Below are 23,300 nucleotides of genomic sequence, written 5' to 3'. Positions count from 1 at the left end.
CAAAAAAAGCTTTATTTAGTGACAAATTGACTTCTGCAACAAAAACTATTAAAATATGGTGATAAGCTGTGTTTTTTCAGGTTCAACCAGTAATACCAAAAGCGCAGTTTCAGTGCCTAATTACCAATGTAATCTAAAATTACGCTGTGAATATGTGTAAATGTCAAAATATGAAAGAAAAATCTACTGTGCTATTTCTGATCCTGCAAACAAAGAAATATTGAGCCCATTGTTTAAATAAGAAAGGTTTATATCCTCTTGTATCTGAAGTCCCAAATGGGAAACATAGGACAGGCAAGGACAGTTCATATTTTCACACAGCAGCAGATTTTTTTTAACAAAAGCTTTATATATGGAGGCCTTATGGATGTACTTCAAACTCTCTGACACAAAGTTAAGTTTCAGCATTATGTACAAATTGTCATACTACATAATTTTAAAACACTTAATACAGACAAAAGAATAAGACAGGTATTAACATTCCCCAGCATTAGTATTTCTTGGTTAAGAAGACTTTCTTTAATAGCAATCCTTTGAAAAAAAAAAAGTAAAAACATCTTTTAAATTTAAAAAAGCTTTGTAATGTTGATGTGTGAAAGCAGTATATAATGCTGTGTTTGGAGGGTGCACAACGACAAAAGCATTTCAGCTTTCATTCAATACTGGTGTAATCTTATTAGTTGTTCATGCCAGCATCAAGGAAAAGAATCATCAAATGACTAAATTGTGAAAGACCGTTAGTCTTCTGGGGAATTAGGTAATGTCTACCTTCAGGGAGAAAATGCTGATTTCATTTCCATTTGCTCGGTAATATTTGTGTAATATTTATTTTTGTGTCTTTTTAGATCAGAGATCTCTTTAGGAGGTTCAGTCTGTAGGGGTCTCACAGTACCGGTATGAATAGAGAAGAAAAGTGAAGAGATGTCCTTGCTAGATATAGCTTGGTAGCTTCAGTAGAACTAATACACAGGAGAAAATAGAGACAGGAGAGGTTACACCAAGAGAAGAGAGTTCCACAAATACACTAAAATCTCCAATGCGAAATCATATCCTCTTTAAAGTTGAAGTAATACTGCTTTATTTTTTTAACCACACTATCATTTGCATTTAAGGTCTATGGCCACTGTAAAAAGGGTTAACCATTACAGGAATATGGTTTTAGCTGTATGTGTTTCACATTTCTTGTTTCTCGTTTTCCCTGTTTTTCCTGTTCAATACTGTTATTGGCCTCGTTAGCAAAGATCTGAAAATCACGTTAAAAGAAGAGACTGTACTCAAGATCAAAGGGAGTTGGGATAATATTGGTAGTGTTAATTTTGCACCATGAGCTACATCAGAGAGCAAACAGGAATTGCAACTTATCTTTACTGGAATTTAGGAGATGCTACCTTCCTTGATTTGCTAAATAAATAACAAACTTGTACAGAGTTAAAAATGCTACTGAAAACAAAAATCCAAATAGCTTTTCATTTTTTGTGAAATTACTTCGAGCTCATTATGATTAACCCAGACTAATGATCTATGGAAACCTCCAATAAAAATGAGAAGGGTATGAAGTTCTCATGTCACTTCTTGCCTGAGTTCTTTGAGAAAACAGAACATGCTTTATATTTCATTAATGTAGTCACCTTTCACTGCTACAGTCAGGTAACAAGAATGCTTTTGGCTTTCTGATGCAACTTGGAAATGTATTGGATTAGATCTGAAAAGTCTAAAGTTCTTCCAAATTCCTTCCCTTATTTTTGATTACAATAAAGTCTGTATTAGAATTATCCTGGTTCCATTATGGTCGTGTTCGCATTTTCGTGTAAATTGCAGATTTGGGTGCTGAATGTACTTTATACAATGATAGATTTCTAAGTTTCTTCAGTCTTTACTCATAATAAAGATATTCAAGTCTCTCAGTGTACAAGGAGCTGATATGTTGCTACATTTCTACAACTTCCCTGACTTAAAGATGTAGGAATAATCAACCATTTATCTGTCAGGGCTGTGTGCCTAGCATTGGACAGAGCCCAGCAAGACATCGGCAAAATGATATTTTTTCATGTCATATAGCATTTCCTATAAATAAATCATCTTAACATTGAGTGGACTGGTGGCATTTTCCATTGTTTTATGCAAGATGTTTTATGGGTGAAATAAATGTTTATTATAAAGTCCCCAAGTAATATGGGACTATATGAGCTTTAGTAAATGTTTTTAAAAGTCTTTAAACCTGAATGGTGCTATGCAAGAGCTAACCTTGCTAGTACAAGCTTTACTTTAATTCATCTGTGGCAAAAGTAGCAGTGACGAAATAGTAGTTTGTACTGAATATAACTGCATCATTTAAATACACAGTTCATGAGAAACACACTTGGTCATAAGGTATAGAAATGTATCTTTCTGAAAACACACCCATAAAACTTCCACATCTATATTTTGTATAGATATAATGTACATCCTTCTACCTGTTGAGTAGGATCTGTTTGCTACCTGTAAATATTGCTCTTTGTTCAAATCTTCTGGATGTGGAATAGTTTTTTCCATGCTGAAAGGTCTTACCTAGATTGTGAATATGTTACATATTGTTTGTGCAAGTGTACGTTAATCATGTATCTGCTGTCTGTTTGGAGTTATACAGAAGAAAAATACTGTGAATTCTTAGCAAAAGTGCAAAAGGTCCAATGCTTTCTGAATACAGCATCTGGTCCATTCAATCACAATATGCTCACAGAATTAGTTCAGTGCTTCTTGATAGCATCACGCATGCTTTCTGTTCGTACTCCATGTTCATGTGCTTAGCTGCTTGAAGAGCCATGTAATAAGCCAACCCCACACTTTCTCTTTTATAGTGCTAGAATATCTAGGAAACCATACTGTAAATGCATGCAGTGGGTTGACAGAAGGGTTTCTTTAACAATTCATGGTGTTTTTCTAAACAGATGGCTTATCGTTTATTATTTCTGTTATGATTTATTAATGCACTATTATGCATCTTTACTTTGTTTCTACTTCTTTGGGTTTTACTGTATGCATTTGCATTCTTTAATAAATTTAGACTGAAAATGCCTCAGAACAAAACTTATGAATATACATGTGATACATAGCAATACAGGTCTCTCAGACTCTCTTGAAAGTGTATGGTTTGCATAATAGATAACAAAAATAAAGTGTTTTCATCCAGGAAATAAAAATAATCTGGAAAGTGTTGCCATTAAGATATAAATTCAAAATTAAAAGAAGACAAATATTTGAATCAATCTTAAAAATAAAAAGAAAGAGCTAAATTTAGAGGAATAATAATGATGCTAACTCATTGCTGTTGTGTAATGAATGCTTTCCACTCATTATCCTTGCAAGATGCTTTCAGTATAGTAGGAAAATATTATTCTCTCTACTCAACAGAAGTCAGAGTCAACTTGTCTAAGATCATTGAGAAATTCAGTCAAGATTGAATAGCTCTAAATTTTTTTAAGACAAAGCCTATTGCTTTTGCTACTTAGCATTATAATCGTTTCTTTGGTAAGATTTGAAGAATTGCGGGTTTTTCTTCATGTCATATCTCAAGGTTCAGAGACTTTTTAGCACTGCAATACTTTAGTCTCGTCCCAGTGCTGCTCCTTACCTTTAAAAACCTTTCATTCCCTATGCACCTGGTTTACAATCCAAACCTGAAGGAGAGCTTCACTGTCCGGAAGAGATAAGTTAATAAAATGTCTTTTCACTAAAAATGAATTTGTCAACATTATTTTAAGGAAGTGGAAATAGTGTCAGGCTTTTGAGTGGATTGCTCAGTCCACTGAAGTCTTCCATCTAGCTAAGATGCTGAAGATTAGCCATCATCAGTAACCAAGCCATGCAAGGATGTCACACAACAGCAAAACAATAAATTCAGTCTTTATTGAAACTGCCAACATGAAACCCAATAATGTATTTTCTGTTTTTCTATGTATATGCGTCTGAGATTTTTTATTTGAGAAACAAGCTCCCACCTTCTTTCTTTTCATCCCATAAACAAAAATAGTCTCATAATGTTTGTTTTCACTTCCCATTGCATGAGAGTAAATAATGCTGAAGTCTGAAGTTTTATATCACGTTATGAATATGAATCTCACAACCATCAGTCAGCCTCTCCTGCTGTGTGTGTCTAAGAAACTAGCATGAAAAAGCAGTGTCTATTTCTGCTATGATCACTTTTATATTGCTCTTTGATCTTTTTGCCCTACTGGGGTTTTGGGGTTTGTACTCTTCAATTTCACCTCACTCAGTCAAAACCAGTCTAGGAATAAATGTAAAATGAAAATAGGAGCCAGATTTCAGGGGAGTAAGTCCAATTTACATTATGTGTTGCTCAGAAGAGAAGCATACTGGCTGAAAATTTCAATCAACTGCAAGAAACACGTGAAGTAAGCTTTATTGTTCTTGTCTAATCAGTTTCCTTTATTGTCTAAAAATCCAGCAGGAGAACACTGATATAAATTATATAAATAGCAGCTCCCTTGCCATGTATACTCACACTGCTCTCAGATACTAGGAAAACATTCTTGTCAACACACCAGGTGGGGGTCTGAAAGTATTAAGACTGCTTAAGAGACTAAGTAATGCCTATGATTCAGCTTGCTGTCAGCTAGTGTGTTTAATGCATAAAAAAATAGCTAACACCATTACTTAAATGCAAGTCCTAGTTACAATATAAAAAATAGATGAAGAGCCTCTACCATCACCTCAGCATGGTGCTTAATGGCTGCTTGAAGGTACCATATAATCTTTTGGATGGCTTAATCGTTTCTTTCTTCATAGTTCAAAGGAGAAGAGTGGTTATTAACCCTGGTGTTCTCACAACATTTTCAGAGTAGAACTTCACTAAATAAGAAGTGCCACTTAGATTACTAAGGATAGCATCTAAGGTTTATACAACACTTGCTGTTGGAAAGTTAAACAGAAAGGAGTCTGCTGACCCTTATAGTCTTATAAGATTATGTTTGAGGAGCATGAAATTCCTCAATCTTGAACAAGCTGAAATCTCAAATCCCAAACTAATTCTGCTACAGAAAAAGCAAATGAAAGTGGGCAATATTGCTGACAAGGTATTTTTTCCTTCTAGTCATCATTTCATTTCAGGAGTATTATTCATTTTAATTACTTTTGAGAGGTCTGATTTTGTAACAGTATTGTTTTTAATTAGGAGTGGGATAAGGAGTAAATAGAAGTAAAACAGTGACAAATGGGTATAAGATTTCTCAAATATGTCATTTGCCCAAATAGGTAGAAACTGAAGGTTGTCACCATCTCATGTTTGTTCATTGGTCTGTGTAAAATGAAGTGGTGATCTGAGTCCCATAGGATTTGGAGAGCACTTGCAGCACATAAGGCAATAATTAACATCATTGCTGACAGTCTCTATAACTATGCCAAGTATTGAATAGAGATGAAAACATAATTTACCTTCTTATCCTTAAAGGTTTTGTTCCCTCATGTCAGAGTTCAATCAGACTGGAGGAACAGCCAAAGGAAATTTGTTTTATCTGGTGCCCATGCTATGCTTGCTCTTTGCAACAAAGCAAACATTTCAGCTTCTAGAGCCAGCAAATCAAGCAGAGCAGACAAACATAATCCCTTCCAAATAAAATTGAAATCCAACTTAGATAACACCAACAGAAAAAAAATCCATACTTGTAAAAGAATGATAATAAGCTTTAGCATTTACAAAAGTAGGAGTAAAGCAAAAGGCAATACTCTGGCACCCTTCTTTGTCACACCTTTAGCTGTACTAGAACTATAGCTTCAGTGAGATCTGCCTGTGCATGAAAGTTTTCTGCACCACAAAACTCAAAGTGGAGATAGTTGTCAAGGACACTCACAGATCTCTCTCTTTTTTATTTCTGGTTGGCTAAACATTTACTAATGAATGTAGATTACTTTATACTGAATTTAAGCCCATGATAATATGGTTTGGGAGAAAACCACATCACTGCAAGAAGTGTCATTCACTGGCCAGGAACTGACTGGCAAGGTTACCCTGTGGTAGATAAATGAATGTGATGATATGTTTAATTATGCAGATTTTATGGACCAGATATGCCACTTAATGGTTACAACAGGAAACAAGAATCAACCTACAGTGTAAAATTGTCAATTAATTTATTGGACCTGGCAGAGATCATGAATTTCACAGAAGTTTAGTTTGCCAAAAAAACAAGCAATTGTACCTTAATCTTCAAAAGTACAATAAAGTCCTTTATAAAGTTTGTCTGGTGTTTGCTGAATTTACTGAAAGTAGGAGTAGATACACAGCCTGATTATTGATATGATATTTTTTTCTTCTTCTAGGTTCTATCCTTAGGGGCTGATGTTCTACCAGAATATAAACTCCAGACACCTCGCATCAACAAGTTTACTATATTGCACTATAGTCCTTTCAAAGCTGTCTGGGACTGGCTCATTTTGTTGCTGGTAATATACACTGCCATATTCACCCCTTACTCTGCTGCCTTCCTTCTGAATGATAGTGAGGAACGGAAGAGGAGAGAGTGTGGATATTCCTGCAGCCCACTGAATGTTGTAGACTTAATTGTGGATATTATGTTTATCATTGACATTCTAATAAACTTCAGAACAACATATGTAAACCAGAATGAAGAAGTGGTAAGTGATCCAGCAAAAATAGCAATTCACTACTTCAAAGGCTGGTTCCTAATTGACATGGTTGCTGCAATACCTTTTGACCTGCTGATTTTTGGCTCTGGCTCTGAAGAGGTAAGCACAAATGAATACGAAAACTTAAATCTTAAGTTTTGACTTCACTACAATGATCTGTATTTACTAATACATTTTTTGCTTATAAGTTAATAGGCAGTTTAGTAGATCCACTGCATCCTTTGAAGTTAAACAAAATTAAATCTTCCTTAGTAGTAAACATTGCTAACTTTCATTGACAGAACAAGTTGAACAATTTAACTAGTATTTTTCAATTATACTGGGTTTGGTACTATCTTTACAAATAATGACATAAGTATATCATGTATGAATGTTTTGTTCAAATGCTTTTATTTAAGATCTGCCTCTATTATTTGCTACTTCCTTTGTAAAGTGCTACTTATGATGCTTAGAAGTCTTGTGCTGGCATTGAAGCATTACTATAAATTTTCACTGTTCAAAATCTTTTGATCAGATGTTTGGTCAGTGTAAAACAGATTAGTTGTAATGTGAACTACACGAGTTAACAAAAAATTTGGCTGTTGTCTATTTTATCAAGAATATGGACTGCCAAAAGAAAGAAAAATAGATGATATGGGGTTAAGCTTGCCAGACTTGACGAATGTTCTCAGCCTATCTGACCTGTACAATGCGTTAAAAAAATGTTCAATATATGCATCCAAAAATTGCCCAAAGGTGTATAAAACATACGCTATGTTCTGGATACCTGACCCAGTTCTGCCTCCTGCCAAAGAATTTTATTTAATTTAAGGAGGGCTAAAGTTATAACATATTTTTTGATGAAAAGTGAACTGACAAGTAGAGAACTGGGGTTTTTTTGTGATGCACAGCATACAGCAATTTAAAAAAAAAAGAAAAAAAATGCAACAAACCAAGTAAAATGCGACCCGTTCACTTTTCAAAGGACATGAATCCATTTCTTAAAGATTACAATTTTGCACATATTGACATAAAGAAAAGAGACAGTTTTGTCAAACATATGTGCATCTTATTAATTGAGAACGGAAAGGTGAAAACTACAAATTAATCAGCAACTTTTAGCATAAAAATTCATTCATCTGACTTGTCACTATACAGAGAAGGCAAAAACATTTTTTATATTCTTAATTTAATTCCTTTCTATTAAAGTCATTCTTTGTGACAGCAAATATTTTTATGTCCACCCCAAAAGCCTGATCTGAAATCTGAGCGTACCCTAGCTACCCACTCAAATTATAGGTAAACTTAAGTATGCTTTGAAGGGTCAGTATAAACCAACTGGCACATACCTACATGCACCTTGAGAGTCTTGTAAGCATAATCAGTATTATAAATTTCAGAAGTAGGGTGAATATCACTCATGCTTTTCTTAAACTAGTTTTCTTAAATATTATGTAATGAAAATATTTTCCTGTTTCCTGTACCTCTTAAAAATTATAACAATGTGGTCTAATTCAGCAGTCATAGAAATCAATAGTAACATTCCTAATCAATAGCAATATCCTACTAATTTGAACATGAATGTACACATTCAAAGTAAATGAGGAATCTGGACAAACATGTAAGCTGAGTGAGTTGGGCTTGTTCAGCCTGGAGAAGAGAAGGCTCAGGGGAGACCTTATGACAGCCCTCCAGTCCCTGAAGGGGGACTAAAAGGAAGCTGGGAAGGGACTTTTTAGAAGGGCATCTAGTGATAGGGTGAGGGGTAGATTTAGATTGGATATTAGGAAGAAATTCTTCACAAGGGTGGTGCGACACTGGAACAGGTTATCCAGGGAAGTGATGGCTGTGCCCTTCCTGGAAGTGTTCAAGGCAAGGTTGGATGGAACCTTGAGCAGCCTGGTCTAGTGAGAGGTGTCCAAAGACACGACCAGAGTTTTTCCAAAGAATGTTTATCAATATGGTAATAGGCACTTTATAAATATAAATTTCATATATATATATGAATATTTTTATATTTGTATTTTATATATATATATATATATATGTATGTATTTATATATATATATATAAAACCATGGCCGGGGGGTGGAACTTTATGATCTTTAAGGTCCCTTCCAACCCTAACCATTCTATGATTCTGTGATTCTGTGATTCTAATAGCATGCAGTTGAAATAAATTGTGTTAAAGGAATGCAGTAAGGAGAAAGTAATATAATGAACAGAGGGAATGTGTTAATAGTTCTCTTACCAAAAGAGAGCTTTTTCTATTTAGAAGATGACTAAAAAGCTCCAAGATTCAAGAGAAACTTTGATCACCTTTTGCATTCATTGTCTGTGGTAAGTCTCAATTTTTCTGCAGATTTTTTTCTGCAGTTTTGGTAGCACCAACAAATGAAGGAGAAATATTTTGATGATGGTTTAACTTCTAACTCAGAGCACACCATTCTCCTTCTGGCGTGGTCTGCATCCCTGTTTGATCACTGATCATTTGTCACTGCTAAAAATTATGTTCATTGATTGGAAGAGTGGAACATCAAGAATTACAACAGGAACCAGTTCCAAAGTTCATTGAAGGAGTGATCTGTGGATTTGATCCTGAGCATCATTCTTTTACACCTCCCCTGTTGCAGACATCCTTAAGATTAAAGTAATGGGTGTTAAAGTGATGCTAAAGGGATACATTTAACATGAAATAATGTTACAGATTACTAGCAAACAAGTGCATTCTGGCAAGTGAGTATCCAAATACAAAAACATAGAATCTTGAACATAAATTATCAAATCATGTAGAGACTTTTTCAGTATTGCAGATATAAATAAGTCAATTCTTTATTCTCTCAAAACCTAGTAAATGAACAGTTTCACTATCTGGAAAAACTAGTTTGTTTACCAAAGCAGCAATGAAACTATATAGATTATGACTAGTTCGTCATGCCATCATGACTTCTCTCTCATTCATGGTATTGAATATGTCAATCACTTTTTCTAAGCTGCTACTTGCTCCCTACATTGGTAACTGTAATATTTCCCTGATGATCCTTTTAGTATAGCAAAAAGCAGCAAACAAAAAACTGTTAGAATGGAGCATTTTCCATTTAATAGAATTTTTTTCAGTCATAAGGGTTATCTTTTTTATGAAATAGCTCTCTTTTGTTATCTACAGATTCTTCAAATAAGATCCCCTACGAACAATTGTATTGAACAGTCTTTTTATTAAACAACATAAGCTCAAAAGAGAGCTCCATGTGTGCTCACTCAGCTTTAAAACACCTCGATATCAAACCGAGTCTAGAAAGGGCAGGAGATAATAATCCAAATACCACATGCAACACTATCTGAATGCTTCCATTCCAGCCATACTTTGTCAGCCACAGGAAAGAAACAAGAGTTCAATATAACTTTTCTGTCTAGGCAAACTCAATACAAAATTATTATCGCTGGTAGTAAACCATTCTATCTTTATTGTGTATTTTAAATGGTAAGGGAGGATAAAAATAATGAATAGATGAACTTTTTACTTTCTGTTCTTTCAGTAATTTTTTTAAATCATTCGGCTCAGATGACAAGTCTGGGTTGGATTTTAAACAAATAATAGTTGCAGTGGCATAGCTCCTTAAAACACACACATAGATAATATGTGTGTACAAATGGAATGCTGCTTCAAAGACAGGTATGTTGTTGGGAAAAATCAGATGAATGTGTAGATAACTAGTTTCTTCCCTTTCATCTAGAATGTGCTGCAATAAAACATACAGACAAGTGATGGCAACAGCTTCAGCATGAATATTTTCATATTTATAGGTTTATTCAATTGAGGGAATAGAGAACACAGCTGAAATATGCAGCAAACTATGAAGGCTTTTGCAAATTTCAATAAAAATAAATATGTCATGATGTATATCCAGCATACTCACAAAGCATAAGAATGAATATGTCTTCTATACATAGAAATAAATCAAGAAAATAGATGAGGTTTGTATAAAATGAAGACATATAAATCGAAGTACTTTTGTTCTTCTCTTATTTTCAAAATCTTCATTCTGTTACACAGTGTATCTGATAAAGCAAACTGAAAAGAAGTATCTCTCACTTCCTGAATGCATCTCCACTGATGGTACTTTATCCCCTTCCAAATCATAATATATTTCCAAATCAAGCTCAGAAAACTTTTCAGGAGGGGACTAATGCAGTTTCCTTTGCTCAGAATAGCAATTTACTTGGGAAACCTACTCCAATGAACATCAAATTTTTTACACTGCAGACTGCATAGCTGATGATGCAGGTAGTGTGCCTTTGCATTAGCAACTCTGTGGACTGACTCCAGTCCAGGATGTTGTGGTATCAGGTAGAGGGTCTGGAAATTATTTAGGTGTCTGGCCAATATCAGAGAAGTATTTAGTATCAACCTTTTCTTCCCTTCATTGCTTTTCACGATGAACCAAAGAGGAACCCCAGCACTGCTTAAGCAGGCAATTATTCATAGACCATTTTGACAGTCCTTTATCAATGGCAGTTGAAGTTCCAGTACCCTGCTATAAATAAGAAGTTTGGGTTAGTTGAAATATGTTTGTTTAATTGCTATTTGCAATAACATTTTCAGTATCACAATTCATACAGCATAAAGTTCTTTAAAAATGACACAGTGCTCAGAAGAAGGTTTTAAAGTAACAGAGCATAAATTAAAGGGCCACATTCTGGCATGTATTAGAGATTTTTCCAAGAGAGAGAAAAGATTTAACTATGCTTGCTGCTGTAATGCTCATATTTAATATATATATTTACAGGCTGAAAAAAGTAGAAGGTTGGTGACAGTTTTAACATAAATCATTAGTGACAGGAAATTATTGAGAAACTGAGGACCTCAAAATACCAGAAAGGTGGAGAGGGCCCTAGCAGATAAAATACTGTGTAAGCAAGGGCATATTAATGTACATTGGAAGAGACAGTTTGAGCTGAAGAAATAAAAAAAAAAATTAAACCCACGAAAAATGTTGAGGAAAACTAAGGACTTGGCCATCATAAAGAAAGCTATAAGTCAGAAATGACTTTTTGCACAGGCAGACTATAATTTATAGAGATAATTAATTAGGTGATACCACCTCCCTCTTCCAGTCTGATAAAATAATTTCTGAATCATGATGCCCTCCGCAATCAGATAGACTGAGACCCTCTTTCTTCAAATTGTGCTGTAAACAATTGCTATCCACCAAAATAGCTCCCTGTTGTGGTTGTTTTAGCATCAGAGCTTGTGTAATTGAGGGTATAAAATAATCTCACTGTGAAAAAAGAAGACTAATCAGAGTTAAGGATGCCCCTTGTTTTATACAAATATTTTGTAAAACAAATTCTGTGACCTATACATAGAAAATGTAGTATCCATGAACTCTTGTTTTTGAAGTGTCATTTTTCCCCTGGAGAGAAAATAATTGGCAAACTTTAAACATTTTCAAGCTTCTTATTAGCAGAACTTAATAATTATTCCAAAGCAAATAAATACATCTTCTGCGTGCTTACTTGTGGAAAGAACCACGTAGGCATGAAAGAATCATGGTGGGCATGATGTTGAGGTTTTCTTGTGCTGTTAGTAAACCCAAAACAGGGGAAAAAAAAAAAACACCTCTTTTAATCTCCCTCCTGTACTATAACTAGAAAAAATCAAAAGATGTTTTAAAAGGCAAAATAGCACAATAATTAAGTGAGGTAAAAATATCAAAATTACATTGGCTCTACATGTTAAAAGAATGTTAGATTGGTAGATTGGAATATATAAATAGGGCCGTAGAGAAATCTAAGCTGATCTTTTTTACTTTTCTCTGTAATTTTATTTGTAATGGAAAAGTAAATTTGAGGAAATAGAATGTCTGATTTGGAAGAATCTATTTTAAATGGGTATTATCTTAATGCCCTTATCTTTTTAATAAATCTTCCCAATTAGAAAAGACTTCTTCAATGTCTTACAGGTACTTTAGGTTCTGAAAGCACTTAAGTATGTGCTGTGGTCCTAATTAATTCCAGCTTAGGCAAACAGTTATGGAATGCTGTTTGCACTGAATCTACTATAGTGGTGTAAAATGATCCTTTACCTGTCTTCTGCCAGTCTGGATTCATAGTTTCAGTAGCTGTTAGATTCCTGTGCTTCTGGCTCACAGTAAATGTTGCTACTGAAAAAAAAAATCCTGATGTGAGTATCCAGCAACTAATGAACTTGTTGTCCACCAAATAAAGTTAAGTATGGCAAAAACAGCAACAAGCAATTCAGAGACAAGAGTAGTATCTGTCAGATTGCTATCAGCAGGCATTAATTGTTGGCACTGGGTGGTTGGGATATGGTGGGTAACTGGAGGAGCAAGACCTCTGTGTCCTTGGGTGCCATGTTGAGCAAAATATTCCAGCACACCAAGGAAATTACACTGCATGGGTCATAATTCTGACATCAAGAACATCTGTCCCTGGCCAAGTGGCACACGGGAGGTGGACTGTTACTCTATGAAGGCTAGATCTACAGTGAGAAGTGGACAGCATCTAAAGGCACACCAAAAGCCACAGATCATGCTTTCTACCTCTACTATCAGCTGCATTTTAGCCTCTCCACTTTGTTAAAGAAACTTGAAAGGCAGGGTAGGTTTCTTGATGATTTAAAGCATATCTAGTCTCACGGATGCTGATTTGTCCATGAAGGGATGGAGTTTGCCTGTAGTAGCCACCTCCAGCATACTCCAGAGCTCACACTGTTGCAGTATCAGACACTGCATAATATTAGCAAGTCCTAACTTAAGAGCGGGGTAGAACACTGTTGACATATTTTGAATTCACAGTCTACCTCCTGATCTATTTAAGGGGCACTGTAAGACTATTTTGTTTCTTGCATGGTGTAGAGATATGACTACATCTGTAAAAGAATGGTTCAAACATCCTACTAAATACAAATGTTAGCTTTCCTTAAGATTACTCTTTTTCTTAAGGGAACATAAAAGAAAGAAAGCTTTAACGTGACACATACTACCATCAGAATGGTTTGTAAGGCTTGGAAAGATTCTCCAGTTCAGCGTTATGCAGTATACAGATACGTTTAAAAAAACAAAACAAATAAAACCCCCACCGCATTAAAAACTTATTATATCTTGACATTTACTGAATATTTTAATATATGTTCAGGTGTGATGGAGGGAAAAGTGTAGCTGAGGGGTTTTTTTTATCAAGTAGCTACTATATACAATATTGTCAAATTCTTTTACAAGGAATTAACAAGCGTGAACACAACTTACTGATTGAAAACCATAAGTTTACATTAATAAACTTTTAAAAGATCAGAGGTTCAAAGAGGCTGCAATGAATCATTGTGCAGGTCTGCACTAAAAAGCTTGTAATATTCTCCTGGTTTATAACTGACCCATATGTGTTTTTTTAATGGTATAGTACTTTTATTATGGTTTTTACCACCAGACCTGAAAGCTTCAGGATAAAAGATGCAAAAAGAAGATTGATCTGGAGTCTGGCAACAGTAATTTTTCCATTATTTTCTATTCACAGTGGTTCACAGGAATAATATTTGTAGAATAAGATACTCTTTGGGACATTTCTGCCCTGTTCATTCTCTCTTCTAGAACATGTGCACCCGAGCATTGCAATGAGTCTCTAAATTAGGATTGAATATAGTCTAACAGCTATGTTCAAACATCATAAATATTTATTGCCCCCAATGCCAGTCAATAATTATGACTTACAGACTTTATCGTGTCAAAGCACCATGAATCTAATGGATCATTTAAATCCATTAGAGTAGATTGGAGAGTACAGATCAAGAATAATATTCAAAATGGAAGAGTATTCAGCAGATAATGACAACCTTAATATATTTTAATTTAAAATGTACATTTCTTATTGTTTCTCCACTGTTTTTATAATAAAATTGTTAGTTTAAAGGAAATTAAATTAAGATTACATTGAAATGGGTTAATCTATGTGTTTTGATGATTCTCCAAAATAATAAAATTTGCACTGGTTTATTCATGCTGACTATTCATGAGAGTACATTTGCTAACAGAGAACATCAATTTCTATTTATATCTTATTTTTACAGACAACAACTTTAATAGGTCTTCTGAAGACAGCTAGACTGCTGCGTTTGGTGAGGGTAGCACGGAAATTGGACAGATATTCAGAATATGGTGCTGCAGTTCTGATGCTCCTTATGTGCATATTTGCACTAATTGCACACTGGCTTGCTTGCATTTGGTATGCCATTGGAAACGTAGAAAGACCTTACTTGGCTCACAAGATTGGCTGGTTGGATTCTTTAGGAGAACAATTAGGCAAACATTACAATAAGAGTGATGCAAGCTCTGGACCATCCATCAAGGACAAATATGTTACAGCACTTTATTTTACCTTCAGCAGTCTGACAAGTGTAGGATTTGGAAATGTGTCTCCAAACACCAACTCAGAGAAAATCTTTTCCATCTGTGTCATGCTGATTGGCTGTAAGTAGTTTTACCTTATTTTTTTATTTTTTTCTCAGCATTTGAGCCAATGACTTCCCAGTCTCAGCTAATAAAATAATAAGCATGCAGCTGGAAGGGCAAATTCCCATGGAAGGCAATGTTGTATGCGAAAATATGTTGTGACTCATGCAGTGTCAGGTTGTAGTCAAATTGTTTGACTGCTCGAAATCTGTTAACCGAACTGTTGGAAGTTTTGTGCTGTGTATCACTAAGCAAATCATGTAGAGGGTAGGAAGCAGAGTTTTAAGTGGATTTAGGAAACTATAGCCTATCTCTTTTTTCAATAATCATATTTTATTTGTTGATTTAAACCCCAAAACTATAAATGTCTGTGTACCTTCTAAACTCTACCCTTTGTTCTTAACTTGTACTTGGTCTTAGTTCCTACTTCTCAGTTCTACCAAAGTTCATAAGATTAGATGGACCTAACTTACAACACTAAATTCAGGGCTGCAAATCAATAAAAAGCTTCAGGTAAATCAATTCAACATCTATGAAAATGTTACTAGTCTCAGCTGAGTTATTTTACATACAAAGCACATTATAAGAACTGTAGCATCATCTGCAAAACCCAATGATTTGATTTAAGCAAGTCTTATTTCTATTTAATCCAGCATTAATGTACGCTAGCATTTTTGGAAATGTATCTGCAATAATCCAAAGGCTCTACTCGGGAACTGCACGGTACCACATGCAGATGCTGCGAGTAAAGGAGTTTATACGCTTTCATCAAATCCCCAACCCTCTGCGGCAGAGACTTGAGGAATACTTCCAGCATGCATGGACATACACCAATGGCATTGACATGAACATGGTATGTTGTTCTGTTTTCTCAGGCACAGACACTGAGGAATAGATAAATGCATGAGAATTTAGATTTTATAAGCCTTCTTAGGCAACACAGTAGTACTAACCATTTAACAATGCACAGACTCATTTCTAGGAAGTGACAAGGTACAACACTAATATTTTCTGCTTTTGTAAAACCTTATATAACCTTATATAAAAATATATTATGTAGCCAGCTAAAAACATATAACAATCTGCTAATGAGCAAATGTAAGCATCTGTATTTCTGTCTTATCTTCTGGAGACAGCAACATTTTTTTCTGAAAAGTTGACATAGGTTTGAAGACACTGAGAGCATTGTACTTAAGGAGCTGTGAATCTGTGTCTCTAGAGGGAAACATTCCAGAGCTATTCTGAGTTATAGATTAGAGACTTTGTAGAGCTCTCCAGAAAGTTGGCAAAACCAAGAAAATCCATACATTTTTGTAACAATTTTACTAGAAATCAACCTCCAAAATTTTGACATAAATTCAAACAGCTTTCATGTGGTATCCATACATAACATTTATACATACATTTGTGAATGACTGTCAGAGTGGCATGCTTTTATGCAGTAAGCAGAAACAACGATCTTGATTAAAAGCTTTTATAAAACTGAATCACCAAGAGTTTGACCTTACAGTTACCATTAAGTAAAGCAGATCCTAAAAGTAAGACAGCAAATTAATTATATTGGGCTTCACCTCACACTTCCATGAGTGTCCCCTCCAGAGGGATATTATGCCCAGCACAGGACAAAGACACTTGTATAAACCTCTGCCAGGGATTACTGCAGTGGAAGGCAGCATGATTAGCTTCATCCTGCATGGCACTGAATGGCCCTAATTCCCTCTGATGGCATTGGGATTGTGGGGTACTCAGCACTTTGCACGATCAGGCCCTTAAGCTGCAGGTGGGTGCAATTTAAGCCTAAAGAAATTCATTGAATTATTTCTGAAGATATTACAAAATCATGTATGTCTTAACTAAGTCATTACCACTAATGGATATACTAAGAACACTTGTTGCACATGAAATAGTAATTAAACCTGGATGCTGCCAGGTTAAACTTTGCATAATGCAGGAATCAGTGTACTGGAATTAGTCTTGGATTTGTCATTAATGTGAAATACTAAGTGGATTGAACAGCCCATTTTCTGCAATATGATTGTGAGGTAGTATGAAGGCTTTGCTTCAAATAAAATGTGAAAAAAACCCAAACCCAAGTTTAGTATTTGGTTTTATATATTTTGTTTCTTATTCTGTTCACAATTCTATCCCTCAAGTTTTATGGCAGTCGCTTAATTTTCTTAAAAAGTGAATTTGAATATTTTACACTTAGTGCAAGGATAATATAAGAATTGTGTGATTTATGTTGTACTTATGAAAGATTTATCTCTTTCCTGTCTGCTTCATACCTAAATACATGGAATAACACCACCCACTGGTAAGAGCAGGAGGTATTTATATCAAATTTAATTGCAGTATAAAGTGTGGAGAATATCCATGTTATCTGTCGGGTTTAGAGCTTGTTCAATGCTTTCTAATTTTAATTGTAACTTTTTGCATGATGAAGGGGTAGATAGCAAAGTGGAATTATCCAAGTAGAATCAGATGTGGGGCAAAATGGTTACTAAAAATTAGACATTAAAAAATGCCAATCTAACCATATTTAATAACCACTGTTTTACCCCACAACTCAAATTATGCTTCTCTGCCCAAAAAAGGTCATGTGCATATTGGTTTGCTTAGATAGCTGCTCTGTAGGAATGTCACTCTGACAAAGTTGCCATGCTGATCATCCTGCATTTTCCTTTGCGTGAATGCTCTTAGTTCAAACCATATATGCATGTTAGCACAAGCACCAATGAAGTTTTCTGGCTAGAAGCCATGTGCATATGAGATGGACTTGCATGTGGTATTAACTTAATTTTGCATGAAATATTTGCATTTACACACCAAAGGGCTAATACTGTCCTCAGACAAATGTGTTTGACTCCTGTCAACATTTACTGGGAGTTTTGTGCAAATATCTGAAGGCAGAATTTGATCCAGTGTCTTTCTTTTTCATTTCATGACTGAAAACTGAATGAAATTCAAAAAACTCAGTCCTCTTTCTCCTTTGAAATATGAATTGCATGAATAATCTACATTTTATATATATATATATATGTACATGCAATTTATACACACACATACTCATATATATATATAAAATATTAGAAAATATGTTTCAAAAGATTTTTTAATTCTCATCAATAACATACTTAAGAATTCAGAAAAAGAGAAAGACAAAACAACTTTTAACCTCAGGAATAATATTGCACAAAGACTAAATAAACTTGATTTCCTAAATAAAATCCTACATTTTATATTGAAAACTAGGAGATAACATTTTACACTTATTTGAAATAGTTAAACTTAAAATTAGGCTTAAAGACCTGCAGGTGAAATATGCTGAGAACATTGTTTATTTGTTCATTTGCTCCCCTCTGCTTCTTTTCCACATCTCTTTGACATTGTTTCATTGGATAATGTATTTTGATTAAAAAAATTCCCCTAATTATGCATGGACTGGATAAACAGGATTTGGGATTTCTTTTTTAACTAGATAAAAGCATTAGTCTATAGAATAAGCACAATTTAAAACATACCCCTGTGGTATACACTGGCAAAGTTAAGTTACAAAAAAATTATTTGCAGTGTATATTGTTTCATGAAAGATGTCACCAGTCCCAAAGATTCAAAGATATTAATTTATTTTTTTTAATTATCCTGTTCTGTTTTTCATAAACTCTCTTTGCCTTTGTTTCCCACCTTCATTCCAATGTTATCAGTCTGGCACTGATAATAGCATGCCTGTGATGCTTACCCTGAAAAGATGACATTTCTAGTGTTTGAGATCCTTTTTTTAATTTATGCATGCATTTTTTACAATCCCCCCCTTTATTTCCATGGATCTTCTGTGCATCTGAATAGCTTTATTGGTTTATTTTACCTTTAAAAAGAGTTCAAAGAAGTGGGACAAGCTTTGGGAAGTGTTTAGCCAAATGTACGTGTTAATTAAAATTTTGTATGTGGGACAGATGCTTTTTTAGTTTGGATTTTGCCCAGTATGATGAAAGAACAGAGCCAGTCAGAATTTTTATGTATAAATTTATGGAACCTCCTGCAAGCATCCAAGCAAATGGTTGATAAGTTGTCTATCTTAAGTGATCCTGCACCTACAGCAGGGCATACGCCTATCTTGAAGGTTCAGACCCAGCAATGCTACTGTATCAAATTAAGGGCAGGTACACCATTGCTTTGGTAAGGCTTCTTGTGTGAGAAATGAGCCACTGTCCACCAGATGACACCACTATATTTGTTATTCTTGCTCTTCTTCCTGCTGAGATCACTTCTTATGATGAAAACAATTCTACTCTTCTAGAACTATTGCCAGTACTGTCTTTGAACCAGAGAATTAGAAAAGGAAATTAACATTTTTTAAAAATAGCAATGGTAAATTCCTTATACAATCAGAATGCTAATCCAAATTATAAGAGTTTGGAACAAAATCTAGTAGTCATTGGTTAAACAGAGGAAGCATGTAAGCATGGTGGAAATTGATACTTCTATTTGTCTATATGTCATAATGGAAATCATAAGACATAAAAGCCTATCAGAAAATACCTTGGATATGATTAACTGTAAACCTGCTTTTTCATTTTCTATGACAAGACCACTTTAAAAACATGAATGCAGACATTTAATTTAGTTTCAGAAAAGAAGACCTGGTAGGAAAAAAAACAGACCTTCAAGAATGTCAATCTATTTGCAAAGTGATCCTTTATCAGTTTCTCACTCTGTTGTATTTTATAGTCTAACATCTCAATAACAAAAGCAATTAACAATTTTCAAACTATCAATTTTTTGAAAGACTTTCATCTGGTCAGCTTCCAACTTCTACAGACATCAAACTTTTCTGTCGATGAGGAAGTCAGCTGTCTAAGAAATTGAAATAATCTTCTGTCCTACTCACCCAGCAATGTATCATGTCTTAGAGATCACCTTTCAGATATACTCAGAAACTGTAATAAGTTTATAGATGAAGAATAATCCACTGCAGCTCCGGTAATTTCAACAAAAAAATGACAGACAAATCTCTGTCATGAAACTGACTGAAAGCAAAAGATACTAATTCGTGATAAGGTTGTCAGACTTCAAAACTCAATGAAAGGGAATTAGATCATCACACACTGCTTCTTTTATCTCTCAGCTGTTGTAAGGACCTCCTTTGTATCCTGCAAATAAACAAATGAAAAATAAAAAACCCAAAAACTCTGAGTCTGCCACATTTGCCTGTATGAAGAGGAATCATCAGAAATCTGATTCTATATGGAGCCCAAGAGCTGCTGGAGCAGAATTATCATCTGTGACCTTGTTTATTCTTTTCTAAATGGTGAAAGCCCTTTGAAATGTTTTGCTCTTCTGCTTATGGAAATAGTTAATTTCTGTAATTACCTAGAAATAGTAAACTCTAAACTTTTTCTAGAAGTAGAACTTGGTTGAATTACAGGAAGGTTTAGCCCAGATGAAGATGTTATTAAAATCTGAGAGTCAAATGTTTGTGATAGAACTTAATCCTGCACTGCTTTTTCCATCAGAGGGTACAGCTATTGGTAAATAGAGATCCTAATTCAAAATATATGCAGCTTGATTTGTGCAGTTAAAAAGTCTCAGATAGTGCTAAATTTAGATGGCAGAAAGATAAAAGTTAAAGATATAGGTTATTTCACCAAGTATATAAATTAATTTCACTCATGCTTACAGAACAATCTAAGAAAGTCAAAATGTTAATTTTGAATATAAATCCCCACTGGAGTGAACCCTCCAAGGCATGGGGTTTGCTCCCTGTAATTAGTTGAAAATTTATTATTCAAATTGTTCGAGAACTTTGTTCAGCATTTAGTGATGCCAATGTCAATGTAACCTGACATCTATATCATGTTGATGAGATGTAAGTAGAGATTGAGTATATGTAGTCTATAGCACAAAGTATATGTATTCCTGCCTCTTTGTACCTTCAGCTGCTCAGGGTTTTTGCTGGGTTAATTTTTGTATGGATCAGCTTCTCAAACTATTTCACAGGGAGAGATCAAGATACGTCAGGACAAGCAGATAATGTTGAGAAGGACCAGAATTCCTCTTTCAGTTTATGCCAGCTTAAATTGTCAGATGAACTTGTAAATTTACCTTTATCTTTCCTTCTATATGCTGGATAATTGCCACCCATTAATAAATCTGATTCCAGTACAAGAAAGCCTTAGACAAAATCAGTTTCCACCCACCCTAAAACAGACCCACAATGCATAAGCGTCCTCTTGTGCTCTCTTCAGCTGCTGCCTGGCGTTTATGTTTGATGTTACCTATATTTCAACAAAGAAAATGTATAACAGAAGATTGCATGCAGAATTAAAGGAATATCTTTGACTGCCGGACTGCAGGGACAGGAACATCTCACATACTAGGGAAGGCTGAGAGCTGTGATTGTTCAACCTGGAGAAGTGAAGGCTTACAGGGGTTTTCATCAATGTGAGCCAATACCTGCAGGGAGGGCGTAAAGAAGATGGATCTTTTCAGATGTGCCCAGTGACAGGACCAGAGGCAAACTGGTACACAAAAGGTTCTCTCCAAACATAAGGAAACACTTTTTTACTCTGAGGATGACCAAGCACTGGCACAAGTTGCTCAGAGTGATTGCGGAGTCTCCATCCTTGGAGATATTCAACATCTGTCTGGACATCATCCTGGGCTACCAGCTCTTGGTAGCCCTGCTTGAGCAGGGAGATGGCATCTGCTTAGGCAAGATGATTTCCAGACGTCCCTTCCAATCTCAAGAATTCTGTGATTTTGTTGGTATAGAATGTGATATTTCCATTTTAATGACAATTATTTGCTTCAGCTTGGATGCTTTCTAAATATTTTCTGTGGGACAGGTGTCAATACCTGCTCCAGAACTTAGGACCTTCTTGAATATTATCCAAACAAATTTATCCAAACAAAAAAAGTTATCATTTCCGCAAGCATTTGCTAGTTATCTGAGGTTATTAGCCCACAAAGGTCTCCAATTCTGTTGTCACAAAGGTGTTTGATACATGTTGACAGATAACCTGTCATCTTGAGAAAGAGAAGTTAATGAAGCTGGACTCCCTCTCCACTTATAAAAGATCATAATATGTACCATGTCCCTGCTATCCTTCCTGAACCTCAAGCACTTATACCACATAAAATATTTTACTTCCCTCTGAATGACAGACACTTCTCTAAGCCTGCCGAGTAGATAAACAAATGTTATTTGATGTGGAATAAGGTTTGTTGCAGACAGGAAGACAACTGGAGCCTGTGGTCACAGCATCATAACTGGTTTTCCTTTTTCTTTCTTCTTCTTTTTTTTTTTTTTTTTTGAGAAGGGAGAGGGTTGTTGAGGTTGATGTTGTATCTCATTACATGTCTCTTTTCAGATCTGCATCTCTTGAATTATGCATGACTTTCTGAATCTAAGCATGATTTTAACTATGACAATACAAGATTTTTCTCACCAGGGCATGGTGGAATCACTATTGAGAAGATATTGAGTGCAAAAATTCAAACATATCAGGAAGGAATGGAGAAATTGAAAGTCAAAACTGTATTCAAATGATTTATTCATTTTGGATTTTTCATTGAGAATAAAGCTATATAAAATTAAATTTTTATTTTTACATTACCTAGTTTTGCATTCATGTAATTTGAAGATTATGTTGGCTTTTAGTTGTCTAGAAGAGTGTATTTAATTTTTTTTCTTGTCACATTGGAGTGTGACTTAAATGTTGGTAAAGATTGCAAAAGATCACAACAAATGAAAAGAAGTTAAATGCAATATTTAGAGTTCTGTTATTTTAATGTTAATCTCATTTAGAAGACTGCATGGATGATTTTCTAATACTTAGACAGTATGTGTACACATAATGAACTGATGTTTTAAGTATATCATTCTCAATATCATTCTCAACACATTGTAAGTATATCATTCTCAATACAATTGTTCATGCTCTACACAGACAAAGATACCTTTGAGAATCAGAGTCTTTCATGTTAACAGAAACTAAAAATTAATTAATAAGAAATATTTTCACAAATTAATGAAAATCTAAATATTAGGAATGTATATGGTGGTTTGGCAAAATGTCTGTACTACACAACACAATACTTAGTTTGGAAACATCAAAATATGGCTAGTGTGAGCTACTGACTTGGAGTAAACACCTCACTACATACAATGTGTGCAGTATGATAAGCTCCTTATAGTAATGTATTATGTAGCAA

The 23,300-nt window shown here is 34.8% G+C and overlaps 1 protein-coding gene across 1 annotated transcript in view; it reads left to right on the top strand.

Moving 5' to 3' along the window:
• The window catches only part of KCNH7 (potassium voltage-gated channel subfamily H member 7), a gene marked incomplete at its 3' end in the record, with an annotated part of 221,040 nt that overhangs the window by 169,900 nt on the left and 27,840 nt on the right, over positions 1-23,300 (top strand). Inside the window, exons 7-9 of the mRNA XM_084264659.1 lie at positions 6,316-6,741; positions 14,705-15,104; positions 15,740-15,939. Of these exons, the coding sequence (XP_084120785.1) occupies positions 6,316-6,741; positions 14,705-15,104; positions 15,740-15,939 (1,026 nt within the window). The remainder of the gene's footprint in view (positions 1-6,315; positions 6,742-14,704; positions 15,105-15,739; positions 15,940-23,300) is intronic.

The sequence above is a fragment of the Gallinula chloropus genome, assembly GCF_964237585.1.
Source record: "Gallinula chloropus genome assembly, chromosome: 5".
Taxonomy (NCBI): domain Eukaryota; kingdom Metazoa; phylum Chordata; class Aves; order Gruiformes; family Rallidae; genus Gallinula; species Gallinula chloropus.
Note: the sequence above shows the minus strand (reverse complement) of the source record. Positions and strands in the feature narration are given on the sequence as shown.